The sequence below is a fragment of the Maylandia zebra genome, linkage group LG22, assembly GCF_041146795.1.
Source record: "Maylandia zebra isolate NMK-2024a linkage group LG22, Mzebra_GT3a, whole genome shotgun sequence".
Lineage (NCBI taxonomy): Eukaryota > Metazoa > Chordata > Actinopteri > Cichliformes > Cichlidae > Maylandia > Maylandia zebra.
The window spans coordinates 19,153,744-19,176,402 of NC_135187.1; the positions used below are offsets into that span (position 1 = coordinate 19,153,744).

The 22,659-nt window shown below is 40.1% G+C and overlaps 2 protein-coding genes across 7 annotated transcripts; both read right to left on the reverse strand.

Moving 5' to 3' along the window:
• Positions 1-822: 822 nt before the first annotated feature.
• si:ch211-13c6.2 (uncharacterized) lies at positions 823-13,279 on the reverse strand. Of its 4 annotated transcripts, none has more exons than XM_004548057.3 (13): positions 12,932-13,279; positions 11,521-11,589; positions 9,153-9,177; positions 4,688-4,771; positions 4,446-4,585; positions 4,222-4,341; positions 4,064-4,109; positions 3,070-3,985; positions 2,862-2,970; positions 2,712-2,777; positions 2,503-2,604; positions 2,168-2,399; positions 823-1,272 (listed from the first exon to the last, which is right to left on the reverse strand). In XM_004548057.3, the coding sequence occupies exons 1-13, from the start codon at positions 12,989-12,991 to the stop codon at positions 1,034-1,036; spliced, it is 2,208 nt and encodes a 735-aa protein (XP_004548114.3). In that variant the 5' UTR covers positions 12,992-13,279; the 3' UTR covers positions 823-1,033. The 4 variants fall into 4 exon arrangements, with proteins under 4 accessions (XP_004548114.3, XP_004548113.3, XP_004548112.3 ...); XM_004548056.3 differs by having other exon boundaries at positions 2,168-2,396; positions 4,688-4,786; XM_004548055.3 differs by having other exon boundaries at positions 4,688-4,786.
• Positions 13,280-13,372: 93 nt separating this feature from the next.
• Positions 13,373-21,532, reverse strand: LOC101471545 (regulation of nuclear pre-mRNA domain-containing protein 1A). Of its 3 annotated transcripts, XM_076879256.1 has the most exons (8): positions 21,139-21,532; positions 18,884-19,013; positions 18,291-18,397; positions 17,917-18,011; positions 17,596-17,722; positions 16,031-16,206; positions 15,671-15,687; positions 15,450-15,553 (listed from the first exon to the last, which is right to left on the reverse strand). In XM_076879256.1, the coding sequence occupies exons 1-8, from the start codon at positions 21,287-21,289 to the stop codon at positions 15,469-15,471; spliced, it is 888 nt and encodes a 295-aa protein (XP_076735371.1). In that variant the 5' UTR covers positions 21,290-21,532; the 3' UTR covers positions 15,450-15,468. The 3 variants fall into 3 exon arrangements, with proteins under 3 accessions (XP_004548110.1, XP_076735371.1, XP_004548111.2); XM_004548053.4 differs by lacking the exons at positions 15,450-15,553; positions 15,671-15,687 and adding an exon at positions 13,373-14,378; XM_004548054.6 differs by lacking the exon at positions 15,671-15,687.
• Between the last annotated feature and the right edge of the window lie 1,127 nt (positions 21,533-22,659).

The window sequence follows — 22,659 nt, forward strand, 5'->3', positions numbered from 1 at the left end:
AAAACAACAAATGCATTTTATATATACACAGATACACAAAATGAGCATCGGAATGGGGGAAAAGGTGATTTCATTGACTTTGAATGAGGCATGGCTGCTGGTCTGAGTATTTCAGAAACTGCTGATCAACTGAGATCTTCACAGTCAACCAAAAAAATAAATATATCAAATCAAATCACTTTTATTGTCACATCACATGTGCAGGTACACTGGTACAGAACATGTGAGTGAAATTCTTGTGTGCAAGCTTCATCCATATATCCAGTGAGTTCTCTGAGAGAAAATGCCTTGTTGATGTCAGTGGTCAGAGAACAGACTGTTTCAAGCTTAGAGGAAGGCATCAGTCACTCAAATAACCACTCATTAAACACAATTTATGCAGCAGCGTATTTCTTAATGCACAATAAGTCCAACCTTGAAGTAGATGAGCTTTAGCTGCAGAAGATCACATTGGGTGCCACTTGTGTCAGCTAAGAACAGGAAACTGAGGCTACAATTTGCCCAGGCTAAGCAAAATTGGGCAATAGAAGATTGTAGAGCAGTCAGTGTTTTCCTCAGAGTCTCACTTTCTGCTGCAACATTCAGATGGTAGGTTCAGAATTTGGCATAAATATGAAAGCCCTTCCCTTTATAACCAGTGTTCCCATCTTCTAATGGCTGCAGCCAGCATGATAAAGCACCACAAAGCTCAAATGATCGCAAATTAATTCAGTTAATTCAAAATAAATTCACTGAAAATATGAAATACAACGATGGCAATAACAGTATTACTTCTCTGGTTGTTGGTCAGTAAGAAATTTGAAAAAATGAAATGATTACAACTGCAGTAGACAAATGTTTTAATTCTTACACCAGATGTCAACATTTGATCAACCAAGGTCTTTGCAAATATCCAACACAAACAACAACAAAAAAATAGAAAGAAAAATGAAGGGAAAGAAATTTAAACCCAAATCACATTTTAAAATCTGAACTTTACCTTAAAACACTGCATTACAATAAATGATTATTAAGGAGATTGCAGTGATGACATTTATTTCCTTGCCACAAGTTCCAGGAGGGCGGAAGTGATTTTGTCCAGGTTGTTAGAGTACCGGGGTCCTCTGGGCATCCTGGATTCTTGATCCATGTGGAGGGGAGGTGCAGAAGAGTGAGAGTCGAAAAACTCTCCAACAGGAGGCTGGTAGTCACGAGAGGGCAGGGATTCTGGAAACCTTTCAGGATAAAAGGGCGGCTCATCTAAGCGGTTTGTATGAGGAGTTCCAGATTCCTCTGACAAAAAAAAAAAAAAAAGAGGAATGAAATTGAATTACATGAAAGAAAGTGGAATCAGCCACACTTCCTCTGACACAGGGAAGCTGAATATACAACTTATTGTTTATTATCTTATTTAACGATGCAATCAAATTCATTCAGTACATAAAATCAAAAGCTCAACTTGGACACCTTTGCAAACTATGCCTCATTATACATAAATTCAACTAAACTATCCTAAAAGGATACCACAACAAAACTCAAAATACATTCAAAGAAGAAAATCCCATCAAATTTCATCAAAACCTCAAAGTTCATAAGTTTATTTTATTAATACGTCAATAAATTGGCATTCGACCCATACAACAACACATACAGCACAATTCCAGACAAAAGGCATGATTATACCCCTCCCTCTCCTGTTTATCACACCTGAACCATGCCTGTTGTTAATGTGATGAACTATACCTGTGGTTATTCTGCTACAGACACCTGTTCATGTGGAACTGACTTGAAGAATATATTCTAATAGAGGGGCCCTCCCAGAGCCCTGACCCAAATCCCACACATCACCTGAGGGATACCATGGAGAAAATTACGTCAGCTGGTCGAAGCTCTGGTGTGGATGAACTGAAAGCCTTGCTGACTGGAACATTAGGGAAAACTTTGCAGGTATTATAGAAACTGATCTGCCCTACCTTTCTGGTATAAGCAGCTCTACTAATGGATGAAAGAGTCTTTAAAGAAGCAACTATTGAGTGGCCATCTACTGTCTGCCTTTATTTTGAGCTGTACTTATTTTTGCCTAAAATCTTTCAAGAAAATTATGCTCGTGTTATTTTTATCGATGTCTAACTTTTATAAAAGACTATTGAACCCTAATGGGCTTAAATAAACTGCACTGTGCACATACCTTCAAAGCGGCCTCTTTTTGAGTATCTGGACTCTTCGTGTGCAGGGGGGGGATAAACATTGTGCCGCTCCTCTGGAAGATGCTCACGCTGCCTCCAGTCTCTGAAGTCGAGGTCTTCTGGCTGTCTGTGGTGCGAATCATCTCTCATGGTCCTTTCGAACGGCGGCTGTCGAGGGTCCAGCTCCATGTTGCTGTAGTTTCTGGGGATCCCTTCTCGACCGTGGCTGTTCTGCTACCATGACAAAACCATACGTTTTGTTAATATAAGCAAAGTCTTTGTGTTCTTCTACTAATATTATATTAAAAAGACAGGCGGTGTGCAGAATGACACATACCACAGCTTTCTCCATCTTTTTTGTTTTGAATTCTTTAAGCAGGTTGCAAAGTTTACTTTTCAAGAAGTCAGCCTCTTCAGCATTCTCAATTTCAATGTTGCTCTAAGAAAATGTGAAAGGGAAAAAAAACAACACACTGAGAACTCTTTGAGTGAATAGTTGCATAACAAAAACATGTGCAAGTCGCCAATAAGGATTAATCATCTTACCAGCATATCAAAGACGCCCTCCGACTCAGAGCCTCCTCTTTGGTTCATTTCAGGATGATGTGGACCCTAAAAAAGCAAAAGGTCTTGCTCAAATAAAGATTTGTTTTACTGGATATTACTCTACTGTGATGTGAAAATAAACTACGGTACCTGTGGTTCTCTGTAGATGTCTGAAAATTGTCCTCCACTCATTGGTGCACTACCTGGCCTTGGGTCACCTCCAAACTTTGGAATTGGAGATCCATAATTATCCCCATACCTTAAAGCAGCAATCAAACATGTTTTTTTGGGGTTTTTAAAAAAAAAAAAAAAAAGCCCACAACACTTACAAAAAAACAACTACAATTTTTACACTTACATCTCCCTTGTCCCTTCCACTTCCTCTGGAGTAGCATCAGAGAAGCGGCTCTTTCTTTTCCTTTTACCGTGAACATCATCTTCGGCGCCTCCTTTCAGGAACCGCCTGAATGGCTCTGGGATGTTAGAAATGGCTCTGCCAACATCCATGTGTCTCTGTGAGGCTGGGCCTCCTGCTCTCCTATCAACTCCCTCATCCTGATGTACCTCTCTCATCTCATGACGATAATCTTGAATTATATTGAACAAATTGTCACGTGATCGGTCCCCCTCCATAGATGCAGAGAAGTTCCTCCTCCTGGCTTCTGGTTCACTTGATCCCTGTCTACCTGCTTTGTTCATACCGTCGTGCCTATCAGCTTCCCTCTCCAGGGACCACCGCAGTTTATCAACTTCAGGGTACATGGCCTGGGAGGGTGAATACTCAGAACGACCGTTCCCACCCCTGACATCCTCAGAGTGGAAATCCTGAACAGACTCTCTTTCTGGATAGGCTCTTCTATAAGGAGGCACCCCCTCAGGGTAATAGTCAGACTGACCGAGGCCACCAGGCAGCTCCTCCCTAAAATCATACTTGGGAGCATCACCTTGCTCAAGTGCCAAACATCTTTGTGAATCGCCACCATATCCCTCTTCATACTGATGACGATAATCAGAGTCCATGTAGCCTTCTCTGTACGCATGGCCTTCCCTAAAATCCGACCTTCGCGGTTCATCTCTGGTGCGCTCATTGCTAAGCCTGTTCTCCCGCTGGCTGCGCCTGTCTACGTTCATGTTAGGGTCATTCGGAGGAAATGCAGATGCGTTTGGGTAACTTGAGGCATGCTTCCTTCGGTGATAGTCCTTGAGTTCGGGTAGGAGTGGTGGCAAATCTTGTGGGTTCGTCTGCTCCCTGTTTTGCCTCGGCCTTTGGGAAGCTAATAATAAAGTCATAATTAGAGAAAAATACAACCAAACGTTTACTTTTTAACCATGTTTACTATCAATCAAGGTACCTCTTGAGCTGTTTGATCTACTCTCGTTCCCCTTTTTGAACAATGACTGGGGGAAAAAAAAACATGAATAATAAACATTTACTGTATGTAACAAAATGTATAGAATTTTAGAAGCACAAAAAATATGGTGTGTAATCTGGGTAATTCATCTGGCATACCTTTGGAGTCCCTCTCCCATCCTGTCTCTCTATTATTTCTGCTTTGGCGCGCATAATCTTCCCCCCGAGGGTTTGTACAGAGGGTCTATCCCAGGTCACCAAGTCAGGCCGCTTCAATTCCTACATAGACAGAAAGGGAATGTGATCTCTCTTTGCTTTAACATCTTATTATAAAGAAAACAGAATAACAAAGAAGTATTTAAGTAATGCTCTGAATGCTTTACCACATATTTCTGCCTGTGTTTGCGTCCAATCACATGACAGACCATTTCTGCAAGGACGGCTGACTGATTACAGAGCTTACATAAGTATTTGGGGCCTATTTGTCGGTCACTAGGAGGCCCCTCTTCCAAAAAGTTCAAACCTGGAAATTAAGAACAAGCAAAAAGTTAAAAACAATCAAATAATCTGGTATTTTAAAAAAAACAAAAAACATCTGCTTAAAACTTTCTGCAAAGTTATTCACCAATGATAGGCTCATCCAGATTCAGGTAATCCAGGTACTCTATAATATCCTTAAACTCCGGTACGTGTCTTCTGACAGACCGTCCTGGGAAGCCACATGCTAATAGTTAGCAAAAAGACAAAAACTACACAGTGTTTTTAAAAGTCATCATCACAGTATAACAATAAGACAAGAGCAATACTAACTGCTTCAATTTAAACTCCTTATTAGAGGATGAGTCTTTATTAAGGGTTAACAGGGGTAAGGGAAGATTATAAGTCAATATAAGACAAGGCCTGGTGTATTGTAGCTGCAGCTGAATGGTATAAAATCTTCAGCTTAGATCTTAACTATCTTAGATTTCTGATAAACTATCATCTAATGTATGAGCCCCAGTAGAACTTCTAGTCCAGACAGTTTATTTATTTCATGTTGCTTTTTGAATGTCATCAGACAAGGAAAAAAAATGTTTCCATGATTTTCTGAAACATGTACCTTGTGTGGCATAATGGATTTAATGGCAAAAAACATCTGAACTCTAATGGTACCTATATTACCAACTAAGAAATGTTGTTGTTTTTTTTGTTTTTTTACAATATCCCAATATTATTGTATTAAAAATATCCCAATAATGGTGTAAATGTTTAATTTACTTGTGCAAAAGGCATAAATAAAACAAAGTTATTGAAGTGCATACTTGTACAACATGTTCCTTTATAAAAGACATTACACCAAACTCTGGACAGATCTGCAGAGATGTTTACTTATCCTTTCGTCATCTGAGTGTGGAGTATTAGTGCACCCACAGATGTCCTGCCACTAGAATAACTGAATACATATGTATAGTTGCTAAATTTAGTCAGAGTGGATTTTGAGGGAGTCATACAGACACAGGCTGGCCAGTGCCATCTAATTTTGTGCAAACAGCTTGTTTGACTGACATTTTTAGAAGTTGTGAAGATTTCCAACAAGCTGCAGCTGTTGCTTGAAGAGCAACACTGGAAAAGCTGCATTTTAGTAGCCATGTGTGGTTTAAGAGCAGTACAGTATTTTTTCTGATCTTGATACGACAATGCTACACATTTATTTCAGCAACTTATCATGTAACACCATAATTAAATCACAAAAAGGCTGTTAATGCAACCAAATTTGGCAAAAAGTGCAAAGATCCAGAAAGGAAAAGAAAAACTAAATGAGCGGAGAAACCCAACAAATGCAGATGCTTCTACAAGTGCACTTCATGGTAAATAGCATCCAGTCACGCTCAGCGGCACGTATACAAACGCAGGCCCAGTTGGTTCTGTTTTTGAATCACGATGGCAAGTGCAAAACATCAAAGTGGCTTTGAAACAGGGTTCATTCTTGGGGCACGAGTGGCAGGAGCTTTAATCGCTTGAGGCACCAACACGCTCTGCGGCAGTGATCTAATAAGCATGGGTAGGACATCAAGTTTGATGCATGAAGGCTGTACGATAATACCTACTGACTCAAGGGCAACAACGTACCGCTGCAAAATCTTCATTGTTTGTTTCCTTGCTATGTCCACCTTGTCACGGGTCCTGTAAACTGATGTAGACACACTGCAGCTGCCACAGCTAAGACACATTTTCCTCTGTGTTGGAAACAGGTGGTAGGGAATGTAACACTTACATGTATTCAGTTTTTCCCCCACATATGCTGATGTCTCTCTTGCATTCCCATTGGCTGGGTAGTAGACACAGGTCATGGCTGACGTTTCACTGTGAGCTGTCCTAAACTTCTGACCCTGTCAGAAAATTTCCCCAGCCTCTGTTTTGGTAGAAAAGCTGTTAGAACAGCCAGCTTTGATCCTCTCTCGCTGTAAGATGTTGGATCACGGCTTTGGAGCCACAATCAAAGATGGCACCACTGCCATCCATACCCAGCTCCCCGAATATGGGATTTTGGGGGCAGATGCTGATACTTATTTTCCATCCTTCCATTCATTTAAAAAAAAAAAAACAAATAATTTTCCACTTATCCAATTCAAGGTGGTGGGGGATCTGGAGTCTATCCCAGGTGGCTTGGTGTGAGTGTGAGGCAAGGTAAACCCTGGACAGGTCATCAATCCGCAACAGGGTTAACATGGGCAGACAGACAACCATTCACACCTATGGGCAATTTAGAATCACCAATTACTTTAACCCCAATAACTGGATGTCTTTGGACTGTGGGAGGACGCTTGAGTACCCGGAGAGAACTCCCGCAGACACAGGGAGAACATGTGAACTCCACAGAGAAAGGCCCTGGGTCAAACACTAGATTCAAATGATATGTGTATTATGTATCTGTGAAAGGCCCATATCTGCTGATTTTAATCAGCCAACCAATCAGTCAATTCAAATCCTTTTGGGTCATTAAAGGAGTTTTATGGGTTCACCTATGGAAGAGTTTGGGGAAAATTGTTACATAGGTGTAACAATAGCTCCATATTGCAGTGGTTCTAACAGCGAAATATCCAGTTTAAACTCAAGAAGGGGACAAACATCCCGTTTGGCTTGCCTCGGGAAGGATATCCAGAGTTTAAAAAAAACCTGCCAAATCATCTACCCACTGTGGCGACTCCTGGTGAATAAAAGAGCAGCTGAAAGTATCTTTTTACACAGGTGTAATCATTTTCACCATTCCAACTATGGAAGGTTTCAAACTGGGTCCACGTGATGGAAATTTGATCATTAGATGGTTAGAGCGATGCTCTGACATACATCCACATCGCTGCAAGTTTTCTGTGACCCTGTGGACCCATCTACAGAGATGAGTCCACCAGGTAGAAGTGGAAAAAGTATGCCAAGACTTCTTCTCCGTAGCGTCTTCAGCTGTCCGAGTGTAATCTTCTACTTACGGCTTTCAAGTTGGTAGTTTGCAGAGTTTACCACCAGCTCTGCAGACCATTGTCACATGGTGTAGCTGTTTACTGTCAGCAGGGGGCTGACAGTAACAACCAGTGCCCAGGCTTGCTTGGGCTGCTGTTGGTTGGTCCTTCAGGCACCCGCGGAGAGGCTTTTTTTTCTCCCGTTCATGTTAGACTTCTGCTGTCGGTCCCTTTCCTATTCCAGGCAACTTTTCAACCAGTCAGCACTGGACTTGCATCGTCCACATTGAGCTATGTGCTGTTGGGGCTTTGGAGAACCGCACACAAGCGCATTTGCATAGGTTGCCTCTGCGTGGGCAAATACCTACACAAACATAGTACTGTAATTCCCACATTAGACTGCACTTTTCACCACCACCAAAACCAAAAGATGGAGTATCTTTTGGAAGAAATGTATTAAATCCCCCAGTTGAAATCCAGACACTTGTTGAATTAATATCCACTTCACTTCTTGGAGACTGTGTTTACCCACTGAGGTGATTACATACCTTCTGAGCCTTGTTTCCCATTTGCACTCACATCATTAATAGGAACTCTGAAGTCATGTAGTAGCTTTCCTGACACGTCACCCCTGTTGACATCTTACGTTTTCCTATAATTGTGTTTCATGTTCTTCACTTTCTGTTTGCATTTCTTCATTGCGTGACAGATGCCATGAGAGGATTCGTTTCAATACAATGTTCACTCTTCTGGTGCTGCATTCCTTTGTTTGACCAGTGCACACTTATATCTGGAGCATATGTGTACACCTTCATCACTCAAAGTTTCTCTTTCCCTGCTGGGAAAGTACCTACCCTAAAAACCCTGTGAAGAACTGTGATGATTCAGAGTTCCAGGAGTGTGGATGCAGAAAAATGGGGGTACTACGTCCAACAGTCAGCAAACCTAAGAAAACGTTCTTGCAGTCCTATAGGACCAAATACCAAGGTGCTCTGAAGATGGTCTGGCCCAACGCCATAATGAAAAACTTATCTGAATATCAACTTGGAAACATCGAAGCCATGTGACCATTTTAAAGTCCACATTTGTTGGAGCAGAAAGCTGAGTCGATGTGAATCCAGTTCCTCATACAGACTTCCATTTCATTTTCAAAAATAAACATGAAATCACTGCACTGTGCTAAATGAAAAGTATAAATCTCTTAAATAAACTTCAAATTTCTAACTCTCCATACCCAAATTAAGAAAACAAAATGGCTGAACACACACTGGCAGACAAAAAAGCCACAACATCATCAGTGAGAACACACACTGATGTTCAAAAACAAGTCCTGACTTGCAGCCGATGTTAACCGATTTGATCACTGATGTTAAGTTTGGGGCTTTGTGTCAGTGGTCCAGATATAACCTGAGATGCATCTAAGGAGCCTAAGCCAAACCACCAAAGAAAAAACAAAATCTGGACAAACTATTTGTCCTTACACGTTGACTTCTGGGTATCTTTATACATTTACTTCTAAACAAAACTGCTGCCCATTCAAACCGGAATGGGCACTATTCACATGTACATTGAATTACCCATCAGAACAGACACATGGCCAGGGAAGGAATGAAAAAATAAAAAAATAATAAAAGAGGGAAGATGAATTCTACTTACCAGAAGTTACTAAGCCACTCTCTTTCTGCCAGGAACGAAAGGAGAACAATAAAAATAAAGTCAATCAGTGCTGGATAAACAACACTGGATGTAGTTCACCTCTGCTACAAACAGAAAAGGAGTTATTTTATGGAATCAAACGCATATTAAAACCAAAACCACAGCTCAAATGAGGTGCAGTAAAGGTGCCTGTCCACACCTGTCTTCTTAGTGTGCGTTAGATCATAAAGAGATAAAGCAGTTAAGGACTAAAGAGTTTGTACTCCAGTCACTTTTCACACAACTGTATAAATTAAACCCCCACCGCGGGAGGTGGGAGTTATATCTGCATGTGAATATATTAATGCAAAAAGCAGGATGTAGCTTTCTTCAGGATGACCAAAAGTTCTATTGAAACATCTGGAGGGATCCTTCTAGGAACTGTTTATAGGAATGAAATGCGCCAGCACACTGCTGGGGCTAAACCAAGGTCCAAATAAAACTTTACCATTACAAAAAGCTTCAGTACGGATGTCAAACTGAAGCTGTAGAGGTCTGCAGAGTAGCCTCCTTGCACTTGTTGTCGTCGTCGTTGTTGGTGGTGGCAGCGCTGCTAGGAAAGTATAAATGTATACCTACGTATACATTTTTCTGGCTCATAGAAAATAAAACCAGTTTTAAGTAGGTCTGCGCCTCAGCGGAACGCCAAACCAGCACCATCCAAGAATTAGCAGCTGATTTGCCATAGTGGTTAGAAGACAGCCAAAAGACAGGAACTCAGTTCAAGCAACTTCTGCTTATGTGCTACACAGATTCTGCACTTGGCAATAAGGTCTGCCAAAACATAGCTACCCAAATAACCAAACAGTGGCTGACTTCCTCTAGTGTAAAGACAGGAAGAGAAGGGCACCAGTTTAGTTCAGCGAGATGAGCAGGTGACCATATGCCATATGGCCAGAGAGCAGTAGGCCCGGGTTTGAGTCCCACCCGCGGCCCTTTGCTGCATGTCTTCCCCTATCTCGCTCTCTCCCCGCTTTCCTGTCTCTCGACACTGTCACTATCAACAAAAGAAGAGAAAGTAAGAAGCTGAAGAAATGTTGCCATGGCTCCACAGTGCACTGTTTTTGTTTTGTATTTTTTAATTCAGTTTGTCTTCCAGGCTTGACTGTACAACAAGTCACTTGTTAAATCAGCACGTGTGTCTTGGAAGGCACACTTCCCAACATAATGAACAAGAACAACCAAGAAAGCTCACATGACTTTACCTAGTGGAACAGACCCGAACCTGGCTCAAAGGCACAGCAGACAAGTTCCTGAAATTTTCTTGGGCATTAACAGGAAGACGTTCAAAGACTTATGAAGCTGACACATCATACATGACATGGTTCAAGACCATTTCCTTTGTGAAACTCCACTGTGTCAGCATAGTCTGTGGCCACTATTAAAAAGAAAAACAAGTTTGTTTTCCTCCTTTAAAACAAACACAACTGTCCATTATTGGCGCAAAGTTCAGGATGCATTGATGTGAAGGGGCCACTAAAAAAGGCAGATGGTGGTAGGGGCCTGGTTTTAGTAGAACATCTGCATCTGGGGAGGTGAGCAAAGTGTTGAGAAGAAATGTCTGGCTTTTCTTTGCAGAAATCCTTAAACCCCTTCACCCAAAGAACCAACCAAGCCTGCCTTTTTCAAGACTCCTTCAGAACTTGCCATTTTCAGGTTGTCAGTTGCTCGCTCCAAGAGTAATTGTAGTTGTTTCCCAGACTGAAGGAGAAGAAGAATGCTGTGTGAAATACACAGCCAGGCAGGCTTTCACACTCTGTTATACATCATCGAACTAAATATTACCCTGTCATCCTTGCACAAACTTACTGCAATGGCGAGAGACACAGTACTCTTCTGAAATGGCCAATCCAGCTTCTTCATAGCAGTCAAACACAAAGGTGGAAAGCATCCAGCTTTCCTGGTTGATTCTGTAGCTCAAAACTCACTGAACCCTTGACGGCAACGGCTGAAGAGAGGCAACCCATGTCAACTTTTGTTGTCACTACTCTTGTACTTACTGTAACATGATTTTTTTTTTAAATCTTCAGAAGAAACAATGTGTTCGACTGTCAAGACTGAAATAAGAAGAGCTGTCAGATGCAAAACCAGGAATTAAACCAGGAGGGGAAAACTGTAGGTGGGCTTCAAACAAAAAAAAAAATTAAAAGATGTGAGCAGCTTGGAAAACTTGTTTCTCACAGACGTCTGGTACCTGTGGAAATCTGAGACTAAAGAGAAAGTACATGGAATAATGCAAAAACGATGATGACATCACTTTTGAATACATTTTAAATGACTGCATTACTATTAATGTTTAGCTTTCTACACAAGTAGATTTCTTGAGTACCTTTATATGTCCTGGGGTGGTCAGGTGTATCTTGTACAGGGTATCACCCCTTAAGGATTTTTCACAGATCTTGATTGAGAAAGAGCAAAAAACAGATGAATTAATAACAATAAGCTGACAGACACAAATAGACACACTAAATTAAGCCTTATTCTGTATTTTAGTTACAAAAGGTAACTTAACTCTAAACTATATGACCACTTTTAACCCTTGAATACTGTTCATTTTATATGCTTTCATACTATAGTCTGTGTCAAAATTGAACTGGGCCAAGAATTCCTTCACATCAAGTGTATAAAACAAATTCTAATATACATATATCTTTATAAAGTATAAATAGTCTATCTGACATTAATAAAATGATGAATAGTCCTTAATTGATGTCTCAGAGAACAGGGTGAGTGTTTTTTAGATTTTACAACACTTATATTTGGAGAAAAACATGAGATATCACAAAATATGATGACCTATTTTACTTAAGGTGAAAATGTAGCACCTGTAATGTTTAAAAGATATTATAATGAGATGGAAAGAATGTTACAACCATTAAAACACTCAACTCTTCATTCTGGATCATATAAAAATCCTTATGACTACCATATATCAAAACAAATTTATTAAATACTTAGAGCAGGTACTTAGCATGTGTGGGACACATTTTAGCTTTTCGTGTACAACTGGGATTTTTGGAGACCTGCAATGTAAATGTGTCTGTCTTAAAAGCACTTTGAGTTAACTTCTGTTTAAATGTGCTATTGGCTATAAATAAAACAGATTTGATGGTTAACACAAAAAGGTTCAGACATTTTTCATAGTGCATGTGTTCATGATTTTACAAGATTCATTTGGCTACTTACTGAACTTAGAAGAGAAACAAATAGCGCACTAGTATCTGGTATATCAATACCAGCGTTGTTATCGATACTACAGATATTTGGATCGATTCGCCCACCTCTACAACAAAGGCAATTTTCGTGACTTAACGAAGGTTCCTCTGCCACCTTTGTCCCGTAAAAAATACGCACAACTTGGTATGTACAGTTTTAGTTTCAGGGTTGCCTAAAATCAACGTTTCTTTGATTTTCCCCACAGTGATGGATCCAGAATCCTTCTGAGTAAATACGCGACCCAGATCCATTCAAATTTTAATTTTATTTTTGCCTCACTTCATGAAAAGTCATGACATTTTCAAGCTAAAAGAATCACATGCTGAATCACTGCAGTCAAACGTAAAAATTGATGGAATTTGACCCGAACAGGTTAAAAAGAGCAGGACTAATTCACGTCCGATGTCATATACCTCCAGAGGCTAGCTAAAAACGTTAGCTTTGCTCGCGGCACGCTTCCTTTTTTCCGGGAACCTCGCTTTCGCCAAATTATTACGTCTCTCAGCTAACGTTAGCATGCTTACCTCGCATTCAATAAACGCGATATCCTCCTCCTCATATGGCGTTTCGAAGTTATCCATCATGAACTTTAATCAGTGGCCGTACCCTCTAGAGGTAAAGCTACCTGCTTAGCGACTGTTTACTAGCTAAATCGCCTGAACCAAGCTAGTTAACTGTTGTGATCAGCAAGCGTTATTGTTGTAACACTAGCGAATTGGCGTGTTTTGTTTCTTTTGTTTTCTATATTAAATACTTTGTATCATATCCAACAAATGTTTACACAGCTATTGTATTATTAAGAAACCAGGGGAAAAATAGCTTCGTCTTCCTGGTTGATGGGCGGACGCTCGCTCTAAGAAACCCACGTGACCGAGGCTGTCGCCACAGAGGCGTAAAAAAGGAACTCCCCCTGGTGTTCACATATTTAATTGCACTCAATAGCACATACTGCAGATAAGACGATAAAACATTTGTGCACTTTGTTTATTTGGTTCTAAGCATTTGCTTCATATTTACAAAAACAGCTTGTTTTTTTCCTTTTCCTTTTAAGTCTGGCTTTGGAAACCGGGGCACTTCTCAAGCTGTGTGAGGCATCTGCACAGCATTCAGGAGACTTCCAAGATAAAACTATGGAGCGATACAGTAAACAAGACAACAAAACCCATTATCTCACCCTTTCCGTACTGTGGATATCTGACATAGCTCATTAATTTGAATGAGCAACATTTTCTTCACCATGTTGACACAATTACAAACCAAAAGCACTTATGACACTTATGACAAGGAGCAGGCACAACTCCATATTTACATGCAAACTACAATATGTACACTGACCAATGATTTACATTCCCCTTTCACAAACAGTAAATCATAAATACACACTTGGGTTTGCTTTAAGGAACATGGCTTCCTACTCAGTTTCAGACATTTGAGGCTATTATTACAAACAAGGATCTATAACCCTTAACTTAAGACAGTTAAAGGGAACGTAATGCCAGCAGAATACAGCAAATTAAAATGAATGATCACACTAGAGCAATGTACTCTGATGCATTATCTTAATCAGTATAAATAAAAAAATATCACACCAGAGTCATCCATACAACTGGAAAGCTGGAAAGTTAGGCAGCTGGGGCCAAAGCACAACAGGCCTGTGTCGGGATGATTTTAAATCTTCTAAATGATAATAAGATGTTTATGTTCATAAACCCACGTGGATAAATAATTGGCTGTAGACAGAATGAGAACCACAGATTACTGCACAGAGACAAAGATACACCCCAAAGTCAGGAACAGAGGACTATGGCAAGGTCACAGATCAAATATTAAACAGGCGTCTGATCAGATGCGTCAGTAGCACGGGAGGTGAAGTCAGTTCGAAGAGTTGTAGTGTCCTTCTGGGAGATTGTTCAGACGTGATCGCAGCTCCTTTCGAACCTGGGTGACCCTCGCCAGTTTGCGTTTGTATTCCTGAAAAAGTCCACAATGACAGACAGCCATCAGACGCCAAAGATCCTGCAGTCTGAATCACACCGATTTATGGTGTTGGTTTTTTTCCCCCCTAGTCTCAGTAGCAGTATTACATGAGATAAATACACACACATATTATAATTTTAAATTATAATGTAATATAAGAAACTGAAGTGTTGAATGTGCGCTTCATGGATTACAGACCAAGAGCAGCTTAAAGCTCCAGTTAAAGTTCAGATTTAAATTCAAGGATTTCCAATAAACATGTTTCATGTATTTTAATTAGTGGCCACCACTAAACAGTGTGTCAGGGTGTTTTAGTTTTATCCAAACACCCAAATCATTCAGCAAAAATGCCACGCTCTTTCTCTCCATGTTTATGAATGACTTTGCTCGACTTAGATCAACCTCCACTGTAATGAGCCACACTAAAGGGCACCAAAAAACATTTACCTTTGCAACAGCTTTTTTTTTTCCCCTAATAAAAGACTGGCCACACAAACTGCATGCAAAGTACAGTGTAAGGTACTGAAAACAGGACTGCATGTGGACAAAATGATTTCTGATCCATGTATTTGATGTTTTTTCCCACCTTAATCTTGTCACATTTTACTTTCTGTGCCATGTTTCTCAAATGTGTTCAGTGACTATATCTGCCAGCCAATGCATGCAGTGTGTGTAGGTCATCAGTACTTTTCCAGCATAGATAACAGAAATGTCCAAATGAGGGAAGGGGAGAGGAAAAGAAAAAAAACAAACTATGTTCTCTTTGTGTCCCATCGTGTTGCAAATGACATAAATCTCGTCAGAAAGCATAAAGCAAAAGTACCAAGAAAGATAAATGAACAAGATTTTAATCAAATTTGAATCTCATTAATTTATGTTTATTAATCATGACAATGATTATGATAAATATCTGATCTACATCTCCCACTAATCAGAAAATCCTAAAGTGTATAACTGCCATTTACTGTCAACTCCACAACCAAAAGTACGTTTCATAAACCACCTTCAAACCTGAATAAGAGGGTAAACTGTAGGTGTTCGAGCACAAAAAAAGGACTCACAAAATCATTTTCACTTTTTATTTTCAGACTTTTTCTTTTCTTTTTTTAAAACAAAAGGTATTGACTGAGTGACGATACAAAGATGAGACGTGGGATCCTTGTGGTGCCCTGTAGATAAGATCTGAACAATTACCGTCAACGTGAAAAGCACAGCTTTGAGCAAACAAGAAAACTCAGTGGTTACATTTTTAAAGCTCTAACGGGTTCATTTTGATTACTACTTACCTCATAGGCAGGACACACTGAGTGAAGTGAGCAGAAAGAAAAAGGCTCAAAGAGAAAGCCAGTGACGAGGGAAAAGATAACTTAGACATTAAGTCTGTATCTAATCGAGAGGCTTCCCCTCAGTTTGCACATCAGCAGGGCTAACACTAAAAACATGCAGGGTAGCTTTATAAAAAAAAAAAATTTAAAAAAAAAGCATGACAGAAAGCGTGCAGCATGCTGAGAAACTTGTAAAAATACTTATAGAAATTTGTGCTCAAACATAATTTGTCCACACAGCACAAAAAGATGAACACCAAGGAGAGGTGAGGCAGACAGGACGCACACAGACATATAACAGAGAAAAACTTATTCACGCACTTCAAGTTTCTGCTCATTCTGGGCCAGGCCGTCCTTCTGGCTCTGCAGGAAGACAGTTAGTGTACGCGTGAGCTGCCTCCTGTCGTCAATCTCTGCCGCCAAGCGGCCGCTGTAGTCTGCTAGCAGCATGCAGGCCTCCTCCACCAGCCGGGAAAGTCGCTCTCCTGATTCTTTATCTAAAGCACAGAAAGCACAGAGAGAGCAGAGAACAAAGCCTAAATGCACGTCACTCAGTTATGCATCAATCCTGAAACAATGTAAACAGCATCTGTATAATCAGTGCCAAATCAAAACCTTCAATTTGTTTCTGCTGAGGTAAAGGCAAGGGCATTGTCAGACAGATACGAGGGAGACTCAAACACACAAACAATCATGTGTCATGTAATCAAATCTGTAGTGAGTGCTGTGTGCTACACATTCATGTAAATGATCTCTCTTTGTCATAAGGTCAATATCTTTCAGAGCCATCCCCTCTCTCCCATAAATAAGCCTGCAGGTATCCTTCAGAGCGAAAGAACGTCAGCTGCAGAAGTGAGTGTTTGTTTGGCCCAACAAGGACGTCCAGGCGACTGCATATCCCATGTTTTTGTCTCGACTCTCCCTTGTTTGTGCACACCTTATTTCCTCTGAAATACAGTCGTGACAAAACTAAATACACCCCATGATTCAAAAGTTTATATCAACAAAGATGCGGTTTTGATTAACATTAGAATAGTTTTCAGGTTATTCCAACGGACAGAGTCCACAATCACTACTTCTGATGCACACCCGGTCATTTTGTTGTGCAAGTTGGTCTGAAGTATGAAAGAAACCAAACCACTCAGTTCAGAAAAGAGCCTCAAAGCTTACTCCTAAGAGGCTTTCAATGGGAAAAGAGTAAAGTAATCATTTCTTTTAAGACTTTATCAGTCTCTCATTTTGTCTGGAGGTATATTGGCCCAATCGTCTTTACGTTGTTGTTTTAGTTCATTAAGACTTGAGGCAATTGTTTATACACAGCTCTCTGAGGGTCCCACCGCAGCAGTTCAGTCAGGTTCATGTCTGGACTGGACTGCAACACCTTGAATCTTATTCAGCCTCTCCGTTTTAAAATTTGCTGCAGTGTTTGAAATCATCATCCTCTTGCATGATCCGATTTTAGACAGGCTTTAGTTGGTGGACAGTTAGAGTGCACAGCTAACTAAGCAAGCCAAATCTTTAACTGCCTGATAATAAAATAGTGAGAACTGCTAGATTGTCTCCCAGCAGAAAAAGGGCATGACAACTTCAAACAGGAAATGGCCTTAATTCCCAGATTGCTGGCCAGGAACATTTGCTTAGAACAACTGTTCTAAGATCATTGTTGATGTTTTTCCTCCTTTCCTTTTATAGAGGTCCTCACGCTTGCTAATGATCAGTTAATTCCTGTGGAAGCACTAAGAGTATACTTAATTTTTCACAGGAATCTAGATGTTAAGTGTTTTCTGTAATGTGCAGTATATCAGAGTGGTTCAACAACATTTTCTCAGTCTAAACAACACATGTTCTGTCTAAAGTTTGGTATAAAGTGCGCAGAGCTTCCTTACCTGTGATCCTGTGAAGCAGTGACGTGTCCTGCACCTCAGCAGGAAGGGAGGAGATGCGCTGACGCAGCACTGAGTCGCCAGAAGCAGCGTTCTCCAGCTCCTGCAGAGCTCGGATTAACTCTGCCGTCTGAGGTATAGCGAGCATGATAAAGGCAAGAGGTGAGGGGGGAGCAGAAGAAGGTATTTACACTCAGGAGGAGACACAAAGGCAAACATGAAAACACAGACAGCTGTAAATCATTAACTAGCATGTGTGTGGATCAAAGTGTTATATGATTAGCACTCTGTATTTATAACTGCTCTGTATAACAAGGACAGCACCTGTGGGGGCTCGGTTGGAGAGCTCTGGGAGGCAAAGCCTTCATCATCTGGCTGGATCTCCTCATATGACCTCTTCTTTGTCTTCTTTTCTCCATCTAAGATTTATAAAAAGCAAGAAAAGCAAAACATAACAAGTCAAAAGTCCAGTTTGAAGGTGTGCGTTTTATGTATTATACTACATCTTTAGCCACTTTAAAGCCACAAGCCTGATTAGCTGCATGTTTAGAAATAAAGCAAACATTTGCAAAATAGTGCAAGTAAATAATATAACTATGCTTATCAAGTTTAAACCTCTAGGCACACAGCACACTTGCTATAATTGAATGGTAAGCACTACTGACAAGCTGGTACAGGTTTTGGCTCGTTGAACTTACACAGGACTTGCGAGAGCTGATCGAGCAGGTTATTCTCATACACGGCTCTCTCCTGCCAGATGGATAAAACCCGACCCAGCTGTTTCTTACAGCCCTCCTCACCATCTCTGCACGGGAACACACAGGAAAGAAAAGAAAGAAAGAAAGAACACACGCTTTAAACAGCTTTGCAAACCTGAAGTCAGGACTGGACAAAATTGAATTTAAAAAAAAAAAAAAAAAAAATCAGTTCTTGGATAGAAATTCTTTAAATGGGAAAATATTAGGGATGCACCTCATTTACCGCCACAGGCCAACTGGCCACTTCTGTCACATTTTCTTTAATGGAAATAAGTTCAAAGATGGACAGCTGATGGCCAAAATGTCATTTTAAACATTGTAATCAGCTCATAATACATCAGTGTGTGCATCCCTAGAACATACAGTATGTGTGTGTTTATACACGTCTTCTCATCAAGCCTACTTATGGCTGCCACCCTCAACCAGTTCTAAAATGTTACTTAAATTTCATACATTTAAAATCCAAAATGATGACAAAATGAGAAAGTTGACATCAGGACAACCATCCATGCCTTTGTCCAATAAAAACTGACCTGTACACATGTTTGAATGCATCAACGATGACTGGAGCAAAGTCCTGGGTGAACTCTGGTCCTTTCCTCTTGCTGTTTTGGATGACGTCATTGGCCAAATACAGGAAGGTCAGCTTGCGCGATACCTGAGCTGCACATGTTTGAAAAAAACAAAGAAACACACATACTATCTGATTATGATTTACAAAAAGGTACAACACAACAATGCCTATTAATGGGCAAGCGCATTTTAACCACTAAAGAACTAAAAACAAAAAACAAAAGTCATGACATACAAAAAATGAAATAGAGCCGATTTAAATCTTCAACAGTTTTTTTATTATTGTATATAGTATTTTATTCTATACAGTTGTGTACAGCATCTTATTCTTATTCTATTCCAGTGTTCTCTAATTTTTGCTATATAACTTTGCACTGTCCACTTTCTGCTGTAACAAAACAAATTTCCCACATGTGGGACTAATAAAGGTCATCTTATCTTTAATATGCAAAGCCACGTTTAAAAAATTCAAGATACTCGTTATGCTTCACTATAAGCAGGGCTATGACCTTTGCTAATTTAATATGAGCAATGCACCAGATGCACAGGCGAACTGTGCAGTCACATCAGCTGCATGATGCAGAACAAGGTGGCCCTGCAGAAAGAATAATTAAAAAAAAAAAAAAAGATTTAATCTGTGGATATTATTTCACAAGTTTAGTGCACGATATGAAGAAGCAATCTGACAAAAATGCATGTTCAGATTTGTATGCCCCAGGATTTTGAAGGCATCAAAGAGATCAAAAACAAAAGCTGATTCTTCTTACTATTTTTAACAATAGAGCACTGGCTCTTGCCTGACTTTGTTCTGGAGAAGCCGAGTGCCCGATTGAGTTCCAGTGAAGGATACTTACACCCCTTCTCGGTTTGTTGTTTTTATGATAAACTAACTGATGCACAAGCCTTTGTTGTTGTTGGACGAGACACAGTCGACACTGAGGTGAGTGTAAAGCTCCGTGGAGAGCCATTTCTATCCCCACTTGCCATTAACACTGGTCTCAGTCACCACCCAAAATACCTCACCCACAAGAGGTATCATTAGGTTGTTGACTAGCACCCCGAGGAAAAATGCACCATTATTAGCTACAATTACAGTAATGCCTGATGTCCCTACAACCCAACTCACTGAATAAATTCAACAACTCCATTATGTACCGTCTACTTAATAAACTTTGTGAACATTTTCTTATAAAAAAAAAAAAAAAAAAATCATTGACAGTCATCAGATACTATGAAAATCAGAAAAAAGTTAGATCCACCAGTCATTGCTTATATTTTATCACACAACAATGTTCAATAGTCTTTCTCCAGTGAAATGATTGACACAGCTAAATGAGCCAAAAAAAGCAATGCAATTAAAGAATAAATATGCACTTACTCTTAAAACTGTTACATATGTTTAATTAAAACAATGTCATGTGGTTCGTTTAACATCGACACATTTACTTATGCTTCTCCTTATATAATATATGCACCATTGCAACTATGCATTTTTTAAAAATATTATTATTTAGGGCATTTCACTTTTATTAGGTGGTGCATTGATGATTAGAGGAGAGTGAGTGCGTCTTGTATGTGGTCATCTCAAGCAAACGGCTCTGGCTGTGAGCACAATCTCCACCCACGTGCTAGTCAAACCTTTTGTTTGTGCGGAGTAGCCTATCAGAAGAAAGCTGGCTTAAAGCAAAGCTATACTGTGTATGAATTGCGGTGATTTATCAAGGGTTAGTATAGGATTATTTTGATGAGTTAATCACGCAAAGCTACTGTAGCAGAGAAAAGAAATGAGCATAAGTGGCTTCCTTTATGCTTTATAGTAAAGCTCATTGTAACTGTTGATGTGGGTTTAATTTAAAGCTATTCCCTCAGGTGTTATAAAGTTTAATTTAGTGCAGCTTTAACTGATCGAGACTTACTATAAGCAAAGATGGGAGATTATGGAGATTTTCTAACACAAACACATTTAAGGGAACACACGTTGTCGTCACTTTTCGACAATGCTACTTAGACAAAGCAGTGAAAACCTTTGGCTAGTGACCGAAAGTTGCCAGCCTTTAGCAGCCACCGTGCTAACAGGGACTCTGTGTTTTAACTTTAACAGCAGTTTGGTCTGGCAGTTTTAGCCAGAGCTAGCCTGCAGCTACATGTTACTCACTCTCTGAAGCATGCTCGCTGTGTTTGTTTGGAGGAACTCCTCGGCTCTCACCAGCCTTACCTTTTTTCAGTTCGTTGAACCAAACGTTGACAATGGTCTTCGAGTGTTTTCTGTGGTGGATGAGCCACAGCGACAGTGTCTGTACACTTTGCTGAGAGTTGCTAAGCTCGGACAGTTTCTTCTCTAAAGCCGCCTCGGAGAAAGCTGACATCTCGGCGAGATTAGGGGAGGGAGTGCGAGGCTAGACGCTGGGAGAGGCTGCTGTAAGGTTTCTCCCAAATGTGTGGACTACAGCACGCTAGCCGGTCACAGGGTCTTTGCAGGAGTTTCAGCCATCCAAACTAAATGTCGCAACCTGACTCTGCTACACAAAAGGATGGCTGGTAATACTGACTAGCTATCTCCGTCCTCTCTGTGACTGCTCGGTTGCCTGTGCTTGGGACTGCTTCTTCCTCCTTATCTTAATGGCAGCTGGGGATAAAACTTTTGGTTACCTTAGCGCCACCTTCCGGACTGGAGTGCGGGTCGCATTGGTTATTACGCTAACCAACGTTAATATGCTTAAAATCTGAAGTTAAATACAAAAAATCTGCAATATTCATCTACCATTAGATAGTAATTCATTTTTCTGAAATGCTAATTTAAATATCAATCTCTATTGTTAATATATTGGACATCAGAAACATGTAATTCCACAAATTTCTTTACTATCCAGACTGACGAGTATTGCATATATTTATACAGTCTAAGATTCATGATGTCCTCCTCCTCTCAACTTTTACTTCTGCCTCTTATTCCTCTTACATTTCTTAGGAGGCCACTGCAGTGATATCAACCTGTGTTTATTTTCTTCGTGACCACCTCTGTTGTACAATCAATCATATGCAGATATTTTAAAGTTGAGTACATGATATTGTGTTGTTCCTGTTCCAATCTATTGCCCAAAGTTTACATGCATCTGCATAAACATTAATATAATGTATTTTTTGATGTATTCACTGTTCATAATAAATATTCTGTGCATATAGAAATTAGTTACTATCTAGCACTACCTGGATTTACTGGAAGTGTGATTCACATTCATAGATAGCTCACAAATTTAGTACATGCTGTTTCCATAGGAGCCAGGTGCTGCTAATCAAATGCACTTGATTAACTGATCATCAGCAAGTGTGAGCACCTCTATATAAGCAGAGGTTTTGGCAATTTACTGGTAGGCAACTGATCTGTGTTAACACAATGCCACAATCAATCCAGCAGTAAAGAGCCCCAAATTGTATCTTTTCTGTGTCCAGTGTTGCTGCAAAGAAAAGATACAATTTCAAAAAGACTGAACAAATGTGGCTTGTTTGAAATGGTCGCCAGGAGAAAAGAACACGGCAGCACAGCTTAGGTTTGCAAAGTTGCACCACAAGACCTCAGAACTGAAAAGATGAGCTTGCACAGAAAGCCACTACGTTATTGCTGGTAAACATGGTTCTGCAAGGTATTGAATAATGGGCGTACTACAGAGTCAAACTTACTCCAAAGCAAACACAGAACCATTAACGTGTTTTAATATTTACAGTAAGACTGGCTTTT